At 40.8% G+C, this 10,797-nt stretch overlaps 1 protein-coding gene across 5 annotated transcripts in view; it reads right to left on the bottom strand.

The window, feature by feature from the left end:
* Positions 1–3,610: 3,610 nt before the first annotated feature.
* The window catches only part of LOC146042192 (uncharacterized), a 145,575-nt gene continuing 138,388 nt past the window's right edge, over positions 3,611–10,797 (bottom strand). For all 5 annotated transcript variants that reach the window (XR_014463781.1, XM_083162119.1, XM_083162116.1 and 2 more), the window contains one exon: positions 3,611–8,030. Coding sequence is in view for 4 of the 5 variants with exons in the window: in XM_083162119.1 (XP_083018245.1) it covers positions 7,834–8,030 (197 nt within the window). In the remaining variant the exon portion in view is untranslated. The remainder of the gene's footprint in view (positions 8,031–10,797) is intronic.

The raw sequence follows: 10,797 nt of genomic DNA, 5'->3' as shown, positions 1-10,797 counted from the left end.
GCCGGCCAAGTCTCGCGCTATTAGGCGCGCCGAGGAGAATGCAATTTTTTTTCAACAAAACGTTATTAATACATAAGAAAACAAGATGCCGTGGCGGAAACAAGCAAACTCCACCGCGAAAGAGGTTAGTACAGTACATCTCGCCCTAAACCATTTGAGTTGCACTGATTGGACAGCTAGGCTATAGGGAATGGTGACACCAGGAACGGATTCTGAATGTAGTAATTAGTTTGAAGCAGGAAACTTGCTTGATTTCACCCAGCAGGAAACTGAAGAGTTAATGGCTGCAGAAGCTCTGCCCAGTGGTTGGGACCTTCATATAACAAGTTTCCAGGGATCTGGATGCCCTATGGGACAAAAAAACTGAGGGATTTTGGAAATCAGAGGATAACCTCACACAAGAAGAACGTTGAGCACTTAAAGACATTCAAATGTGGGATGATGTTGAAATAAAACCCTCTGACAAGGGAGGCAATGTTGCCATTTGGGCTAAACACGATTATATCAAGGAAGCCATGACCCAACTGTCGGATCCCACATGCAACAAAAGTTTGATATTCAATCCAACATCAGATTTCAAGAGACAGTACCAGTCCATCATTCAGGAAGCCCATGTACAGTGTATATTTACCAAAACAGAGTTTGAATTTTTGACAGTAAAAGATCCAACAACACCTACATTCTATATACTGCCAAAAATTCACAAAAATTAGATCACTCCTCCGGGCCGCACAACAAATTCCGGTAATGGCTGTTTGACAGAGAAGGCCAGTAAATATCTTGATACGTATCTTCGGAAATATGTTACCAACCTGCCTTCATACTGTATGTACAGGATACCAGAGACGTGCTACAGAAACTGGATGAAATTCACATAGAAGATGGTGTATTAATAATAACATGTGATGGCAAATCACTATACACTAGTATAAAACATCAGAATGGCATCAAAGCCATGAGGTATTTTCTACAAAGTGAAACGCAACCCTCCTATGCAGAGTTTCTAGTTGAACTGATGACATTTGTACTCCACAAGAATTTTTTTGTATTTAACAATAAATTCTACTCACAGGACCGTGGCACTGCTATGGGAGCGGCTTGTGCCCCCACGTATGCTAATATATATTAGCCATAAAATTATAAAAATATAAAAATATAAAATTATACCCAACATATTTTATTGTGGCTATGCTACATTGACGACCTCCTAATTGTCTGGTACGGTCCCGCTGTACTATTTGTAGAATTCCTGACCACTCTAAACAATAATGTTTTAAATCTCAAATTGACATACGAGATGAGTGAGGAACAGGTGACATTTTTGGACCTGAAAATACAAAAAGATCCAGATGGTCACATCCAGACAGATCTTTACAGGAAGAAGACAGCTACAAACTGTGTCCTGCATAGGACAAGTGCACACTTCCCACCTGTCCTGAGAGAAATTCCATATGGAGAATTCCTGAGATTGAAGCGCAACTGCTCTAATACTAATCAATTTAACATCAGAGCAGAAGAACTTACAAACAGACTATTGAGCAGAGGCTACAGTAAGAGAGTAATGAAAAAAGTTAGGCATGGTGCTAATAGCAAAGACAGGACTCCCTCCTATACACTAACAAGGTCAAGTCATCAGAACCAGAAACTACACGAATAGTAGGAGATTTCTGTTCCGAATGGAGAGATATAGTCAACAAACATTGGAGTATCCTCAGAATAGACCCTGACCTAGCCAAAACTATAGGCCCTAGAGCTTCAATCAGTTGTAGACGTTCATCAAATTTAAAGGACAAAATCGTACATAGTTACTTCTCAACCACTAGGAGCAAAAAAAACGGTGATACAAGGATAGTATAAATGTGGCGAATGTAAAGCCTGCCACCACATGACCAAAACCACTGTAGTTGTTGACAAATACAATAAGAAACATCAGATAAGAGATTACATCCACTGCAAATAAACGGGTGTGGTATATTGTATCATGTGTCCATGAGACCGCAAATACATTGGAATGACGACGAGACCTATCAGGGGCAAACGCAGGATTTTCAGAAGGGGGTTTCCAGAGAGGGGCGGAGCAAAGCACGGAGATGGACACTTAGGTGACCCAGTATATGCCGGGTCAGTTAAAGTATTTTAGATAGACCAAATGTATATTAATAATAATAATAATAAAAATAATGTATTGGGGTGGGTTGGGGGTGCTATGAGCAGAAGCTTTGATGTCCCGTGGGTGGTAGGGGGTATTATATCAACCGCTCAGCATGTAGGGCCTGGATCAGTAATTTCCACTAATTACCCCTTTACTGCACAGATGGTGGGAGATGAGGTGGGAGAAGGGGGCATTGGGCTGAATGAAGGGGTCCTGATACATAACATCCAGGTTGGTAGTGGATGTTTAATACTCAGAGGAGGGGTGTATAGTGGAGTGGTCTTATTATCCATAATTTTCTGGTGGGAGGACAGCTTGCTTGACTGCAGATATCTCCATTTCGCGGAACTAGATTTCTTAGTTTTTAATGGAATTAAAAACTAGAGATTCTCACTTACCAAATGCTACTGGGGACTAGTGGCTCAGAGTTCAGGAGGCAGAGCAATCCACCAATGAAAATATAAAACTACATACCAGGTATGTGGAGCTGGAGCAGTAACCAGCTGCTGGAAGGCTGATATCTCTGGTTCTTGGCACAGTAGAGACAAGCTTCTAGTGTTCTTCAAAGGGGGAGAGTCCCTGTCTAAGTCAGACAGAACCTGAAATATCTGACTGGGAAGAGCAATTAACAGGCTTGGATGGGGACCACTGCTTTGAAGTCAGATATCTCCGATTCCCCGTGGTCGATTTTTAAAATTATTGTACCCATGGAAAGAGAGGACCCTCAGCTTTCAGTTTAGGGCCCGTAGATTCCTGGTGGGGCGGGGGGGTCTTGGTACTCAGAAACCCCCCTGCGTGCGCCACTGCCTCTGAAACAGAGAATATTGGAACATGTAGGCATTGTGAGGAATTCCAAAACAGACATCGGAAAACGTAAACAGCTCACCACAGTGGCCAAACACTTGATTACCACCGAGGAGAATCCTAGTCTCTGAGAGCCTTTGTTATAGAAAAAAATACATTTGGGAATAAGAGGCGAAAATATTAATCAAGAACTTTTAAAGAGAGAAAGCTACAGGACATTCATCCTAGGAGGATTAAAACCCTCAGGGATGAATGAATATATCAACTGTGGAGCTTTCCTATAGAATTGACGAACAAATCCTGCTGTCTCTGTACAGAACTAAGAAAGGAATATTGGTTATATTTACAATTAAACCAATCCTTTTTGTATTGGTTTACACATATAGCCAAACTTCTTCCCTCTTTAGATCTCATGCTCTCCTCAACGTAACTGTATAATTCATTGATACCACAATCAGTAAATGAATGACCTCCATAACTTATATAAGAATGGTGAAAAGGATACTAATCCTTCAAATTAGACAGGAATAGACCCAAATAGCAAATATTCATAATACACTCAAACCCCATGTGGAAATATCAAGATTTTTATTAATAATAATAATAATAATAATAATAATAATAATAATAATAATAACAATGTTCACCTCACATTACTAATTATATGTGACACAACACTGTCTTACACTAATAGTTTGTTTTGTTTTATTTCATCACTCACAACACAAATGTATTATTTTATTTTTATTCACACGTATACACAGTTATGAGCCACATTACAATATCACTGTCTTATCAAATCACACATTAAATGTGCCAATACTTTCAGTTATTATATAACAATATATATTTTTTTAAACATATACTCTTCACATTTATTTTTATACTTATAAGTTTGAATATACACTAACACATCTCACTTATCCCATCACGTATACCAATACACTATTCATAAGGAATATAGGGTATATATGTAGATAGGCTAAAAAAAAAACACATATATTCAACATTTCATTATGTAATAATTATAATGGTCCAAAACTTCAAGAATAACAAATATTTAATATCATTCTCCTTCAAAAGATTTATTATAATCATTTAGGATTCTTTATATAATAAAATAATAAAAAAAAGAAAGGACAAATGTTTCTTTATCTTTTTTACATTATAATATTTAAACCATGGCTATGATAATATACATATGTATTAAACACGCGCACGCCGCGATTGTACAAACCCCACGCGACTGTGCCGTTTATTACTTTATACATGGCGGGTTTAAACAGCCGCCTAATGTCTCGACATGTATTGAGACAATATTTTTATGTCCAATAATCTGTTGCTTCATTTCAATTCCGACTGGTGAATGCAGTCTATGCCGATATTATTGATTACCAGCAGCATCAACAATAAATCCATCAATATGCAGGATAATAACAAATGCTCTGCTAGGAGTTATATATAAGCTGTGCAATTAATATGGCTACATTGTCACCAACATCAGAGACTGCATATCGTTTCTGCTGATACAGGATCCCACAGTGGATTAATGATATATACTAATTAAAATTCCTGAACAGAGAAACGATATTGTTATGGAATGAAGCAATCTCTATAAAACACCACATTTATTTAACCTGTTATGTGATAACATATTTTCCTTAACAGGCCTCAGGCACATTTGAATCTATTAAAAGCAACATAGTTGCAGAAATTTGTGACAAATAACCGCAACCTTATAACTCTTTCACAAGACTCTGATACTTTCCCCAGACAGTCAGTGCCATATTACATGAGTGTGGTGTCCTATAGTTAATGGGACATACATTAACATACCTTTTGCACAGATGCAAGATAGTCATTGAACTATAATAAAACATACACAACGGCCAGCTCAATTTTAATTTATTGTCACTTTATTTGCACATTTCACAATCATTTTAACATACTTCGCAGCTTTTTAAACTGATAATTAATAAAAGTTAAATTTTAATATTTTTTCTTGGGACACCAAACAATTATAAAGAGTGCTGAACAAGCCAATTAGTCAGCTAGGAGTGCCCCTTGTAGGAATTATTTTTCTTCAGGGCCTATTTTTAATCCCATCCCTGCCCTCTCTCTGCTCTCCTCTCTCTCACTGCTCAATTAGCATGCACACTGGCACCACTAACACCCCCTCCCTCTCCCAAACCCTCTCCTATCATGGTACCCACCCTTTAATTTTCTCCTGGATCCGCACCTGGTTATAGACAATGTGCTCAAGGAGTTTGGAGGCAAAAGGTTGAAGAGAGAAAGGACGGTAGTTGGAGAGAGTGTTAGGATCAAGGGTAGGGTTTTTAAGAACCGGGGAGACAAGGGCATGTTTCAAGGCAGAGGGGACAGTGCCTAATGAGAGGAGAGATTGAGGAGGTGTGCAAGGTGGGAACAGGAAGAAGGAGAGAGTTAGCTGAGGGGGCAGGAGGGTATAGAGTCTAATGGAGAGGTGATTGGACGGGGGGGGGGGGGTGGACCATACGTCATCTCCAGATACAGGGGAAAAATAAGTTAGAGTTAGGGATGGCCATCAACTATCGATGATTTGAAATCATTGATGGTTTATGGCCGATATCAAATACTTTTGCCATCGATGGGGAGAACCAGATGGTTTCCCTCCATCGATGGAACAGCATATATATATGAATAACCCTCAAAGGTATTTATTCCCACGATTAATCTGAATTCGATTCTCATTTATATAATTATGATGGAACAGCACGAGACGAGGAAGTGATTTTTTTCATATCAATTTATTAGTTAAAATCATTTGATACACTGCACCTAGCAATCAAGTAACATAAGTGACATTAACAATCCGTCTACATACCCATACGGTGTGGTTTAATTTTAAAACATTTTTTTCTGATCTTATTACATCTTATTTTCATTACATTTATTTCAGTCTGAGAATATTAAAACAAATATTGGTACTGCTTTCCTAGCACGTCGTCCACGATCTAGATTGTATGTGTGGGGCTGATATCTCAAGCATCTCATGCATCTTATGTGTTTGTGCGGCATAAGATGCATGAGACATACCTCCCAACAGTCCCTATTTTAGCGGGACAATCCCAATTATTAGGGCCTGTCCCGCTGTCCCACCCGCGGGCGGCAGTGTCCCGCGGTGAGGGGGGGCTGTTGGGAGTCCCCCCTGTCGGCTGCTAAGCAGCGGGGAATAAACGGGTCTATTCCCGCAGCCAGGGGGCTGGGGGCATGGCTAGAAGCTCACAGTATATAAAATCAATTCCACGCCGACGTGGATAGTGGGGGTATGAAAAGGTCGGAGGACGCGTACCGCAGCCCCTTGTGGGCTCGCTGCGCTCGCCACGCTTCGGGTTGGGTTGATAGTGCTGGTGGCGTTAACAATGCAATGGATGCAATGGATGCATAAGATCCATGAGATTAAAAAATCGGGTCCATCGCATTGATTGTATGCCTTAAGTACCTTAAACTTAAGGCATACAATCAATGAGACGGGCGCCGTGCTAGGAAAGCAGTACCCAAATATTTAAGATTAAATGAATAAAAGTTAAATTGAACTAAATTGCATTACCAAACCACAACCTTTTCCTTCGTCATCTTGATATACATTTTATTGTGTGTGATGGCACTCACTGATCTACATGTCGAGATGTGCGGAAGCTGAGCAAGGAATCAGGAAATTAGAAATGTAGTGGGATGAGAGGTAAACAGAGAGAACCAGGGGTTTTGCAAGGAACAATAAGGCAATATGTACTATGCCTTTAAAAGTATAAAAGTGAAGACTGACAAAAGTACCAGCCAATCAGCTCTGAATCACCATGTTACAAGATGGGTTTGAAAAATGACAGGGGCTGATTGGTTGGTCAGTTATCACTCTCTATTTTATCACTTTTCAAAGTATCTTACATCTTGCCCAGAGAGTGGAGGTGCAGGGGCTGCGTGATGAAAGCAGGGAGTGAGAATTGCTGGAAGAAAGAGGACCCAAGGTTGAGGAAGAGGTGGAGAGAATGAGAGGTGCAGGCACTGGGTGAGCCAATCAGAGTGTGAGTAATGCAGGGAGTAAGATAAATAGGGGTTACTGGCTGCTTTATTTTTACACTGCAATATAGATCTCACTTTGAAATAAAACCCCACCCAAATCTAATTCTCTCTGCACATTTTACATCTACCCCCCTGCAGTGCACATGGTTTTGTCCATCTAAGAAGGATTTTGTCAGAAAGAGTGAACTAGAATAAGGTCCATAGTAATTAAGGCTGAAAAAAGACGTTAGTCCATCGAGTCCTACCTATATACTCATATCATATAATATGAATTATATATGCTACATAAGCCATCTAAAATGATTTTTAAATTCCCTAAACTCCCCACCATTATATTGTAATCTCCATACGCCCAACTCTAAATTCTCACTCCATAAACAATGTAAACTAGTAGTGGCTAGTCTTCCATATAACGTCATACAGACGCTGGCACTAGCATAAGGTGGCCATACATCTACAGATCGATTGTCAGATTGGGCTGGTTGGAACAAAACCTGCCAATATCTGAACGACAGTTTGTCAGCTTTCCAGCATTTCAAAGCAAATGGTCAACTGTCATTTGCTCTCATCCATTACCAGGATTTTTTTCCAACCAGACAGATCGGACAATCGATCTGTAGATCTATGGCCAGATTTAGGCTTAGTCTTCTGGGTGATTCCTAATAAGCTCCCAAATCTGGATAATTAGAGGATAACTGAGATGGATTACAGATTTTCATAATCACTCCCATAAACATTAATAAACTCTGTATTTATAATCATTTAGTACATGGTTACATTTTAGAAGCAGAACTCAGAGATGGATGGGAAATGACTGCTCAGTAATACATAGTGCTAGCTACGGCAATGGCAAGAATAAAGGAGACAGATGTATTCCTGATGAGACCTGTACCTCCGCTGGTACACGTAATTGTCAATGTCTGTTTTTGGTTACCAGATGACACTGTCTGGCTGCCCAGGTCACAGAAACTTTTAGTGCCACAACCCCGTATAGCCGCAGATTGACTTAGAGTTCCTGTGGAGAACAAACATAAATATTAGTATTGTAACTTGTTCAGCATTATTCAATAAATGTAATGGTGTATACAAAATCTCTCCCCCCCCCCCCCCCAAGCATAACCATCCCTGGACTCTTTGAGCCAGTGCTGGTTCTAAAAATATAGGGAGAAAAAAATGGGTACTTGTTTCCTAGCACGGTGCCCATCGCATCGTATACCATAAGCCTTACAATGGTATGCGATGCGACGTGATGGCACCCGATGTCATACAATCAAAAATTGTATACCATTGTATATGGCATACAATGGCATACAATGCGATGGTATACAATTTTAAATTGTATAAGCACCGCTAAGGGTGCTTTCAATGTTAAATGGCCCCCCTATAAGATTATTAATTGTATAAGCACCGTAATGGGTGCTTACAATGTTAAAAGCACCCCCACGCCACCCCCGCTATCAACGGCAACCGGAAGCGTGTGGAGCGCAGCGAGCCCGCGAGGGGCGGCGGTACTCTACCTCCGACGTGCAATACATGTAAAGTAATACGCATCCCCTAGCGGGGCTCGCTGCGCTGGCCACGCTTCGGGCTCGGTGGCTCGCTGCGCTCGCCACACTATATAAAATCAACTCCACGCAGACGTGGATAGTGGGGGTATGAAAAGGTCGGAGGATGCGTACTGTCGGCGCTCGCCACGCTTCGGGTTGGCGTTGATAGTGGCGGTGGCGTGGGGGTGCATTTAACATTTTAACCACCTATTAAGGTGCTTATACAATTAAAAATCGTATAGGGGACCATTTAACATTGAAAAAATCCATTAGGGTGCTTATACAATTTAAAATCGCATCGCATTACATTGTATGCCATTGTATGCCATAAACAATGGTATACAATTTTAAATTGAATACAATGCCATATGACTGAATATCCTGGGCGCCGTGCTAGGAAACAAGTGCCATGTTGAAAGCATTTAAGTGTAAAAAGGTAAATTAAATATTTTATTTGCCCATGGAACAACAAGTCTCAGCAAGCCTCCCCACATGTTGCTCCTTGAAGAACCAAAAGAACCAGCATAGGGGGAGGTAAACAAATATTCAAATAAACACAGAAGAAACAGGAGAAAGCACAAATAAATCAAGTGTATCGATAATTTTATGTAATAAAATGATTCACATACATATCAGTAAAAATACATCAGCTTGCTAGCAACGAGTAACGGGCATCCAGTGGTCCTGCAGAGCATCTCTGCTGGAGCCGCACAGCCACCAGCGTCCCGCCGAACAGACCTTGGTCCACGTCAGAGAATCGTCACTGTTAGCCACGCCCAACTCGTGACGAAATGCATTGAGCGTGGCTAACAGTGACGATTCTCTGACGTGGACCAAGGTCTGTTCGGCGGGACGCTGGTGGCTGTGTGGCTCCGGTGGAGATGCTCTGCAGGACTACACCAGCATCGATTCTATCAATTGTCTTCTACACTGCTATCCTCTCAAGTACCTTCCCTTTCCCAGTCACCTTTAGTGAGTTCACATTGATACTAATCCCCATTGGTATACAACATCTTCAGGTTTACACCACTCTGTGTTTGAGGTGTAGGGTATTTCTCGGGCGCTCCTAAGGGTGCTGCTTTCAAGTGGACCTGGAAAGTCTAACCTTAAAGACTTTAATGAACAATATAGGGAAAAGAAAGGTGGTGTACCCGTACTCACGATATGATGTGCTGTTTCAAACGTATAAAGGTATCTTTTCCAGTTTGGTTGTATAAAAAATTATTTAATCACGCTGATGCAAATAGTAATAAAAAGGAGTGTAGGGACAGGGAGCAGGGTCCTGTGGTGGCTGTCAAGACCTATAGTCGGACTCCTTAAAACAATAGTCAGCTCCTTAGACCAACATGTTTCGGGACATTCTGAAACCATACCTTGAAAAGGGACGGAATGTCCTGAAACATGTTGGTCGAAGGAACTGACTATTGTTTTTACAGACTTCGGAGGAGGTTCAGAGGTAAGACTTGAGGTGTTACTGTGATTGCCTGTATCGGTACTTATCCAGACTGAGTCCGACTATAGGTCTTGACAGCCACCACAGGACCCTGCTCCCTGTCACTACAATCCTTTTTATTACTATTTGTATCAGCGTGATTAAAGAATCTTTTATACAACCAAACTTGAGAAGATCTTATGCAGATATACCCATTGTCGCAATATTTTGCTTTCTTCCATGTATTCTGGAAATTGAGACTTCGTGAATTCGATAAAGAAAATTTGAGGAGAGATAACAACTTATCCCATTCACAACAAAAAGGAAGTATTTGCATATTTATCTCACTGAGTGTCCACATGAGGGAGCGCTAAGTCTTGTACACCACTCTGTGCCTGCGGTACCGGTCTCCTGTAGATCTCAGCATATTACCTGCCAGTGACTTCCAAGATGATCGTCATCATTGGACATCAGTGACGACATCAATTCTTCAACTCTTGCTATTTCCATTCCTTAACAGTTTCATTCTGGCCCTAGACTCTACTCGGATAATATCGGAGCCACTCCTTCAGCTCTCACTGATTTCATTCCCTACTGGTTCCATTATGGCCATAGACTCTACTCGGATAATATCTGAGCCACTCCTTCAGCCCTCACTGATTCCATTCCCTACCGGTTCCACTCCAGTCAGAGACTCTACTTGGGCAAACCGAGTTCAAAGACTTTACAGTTACTACTGTTTCTTTCTGCTAAGTCTTAAGGTACCCATACATGTTGAGATTTTGAGTGCTGTGCGTTTTGTA

The sequence above is a fragment of the Crinia signifera genome, chromosome 19 (assembly GCF_055691185.1).
Source record: "Crinia signifera chromosome 19, ASM5569118v1, whole genome shotgun sequence".
Lineage (NCBI taxonomy): Eukaryota > Metazoa > Chordata > Amphibia > Anura > Myobatrachidae > Crinia > Crinia signifera.
Note: the sequence above shows the minus strand (reverse complement) of the source record. Positions and strands in the feature narration are given on the sequence as shown.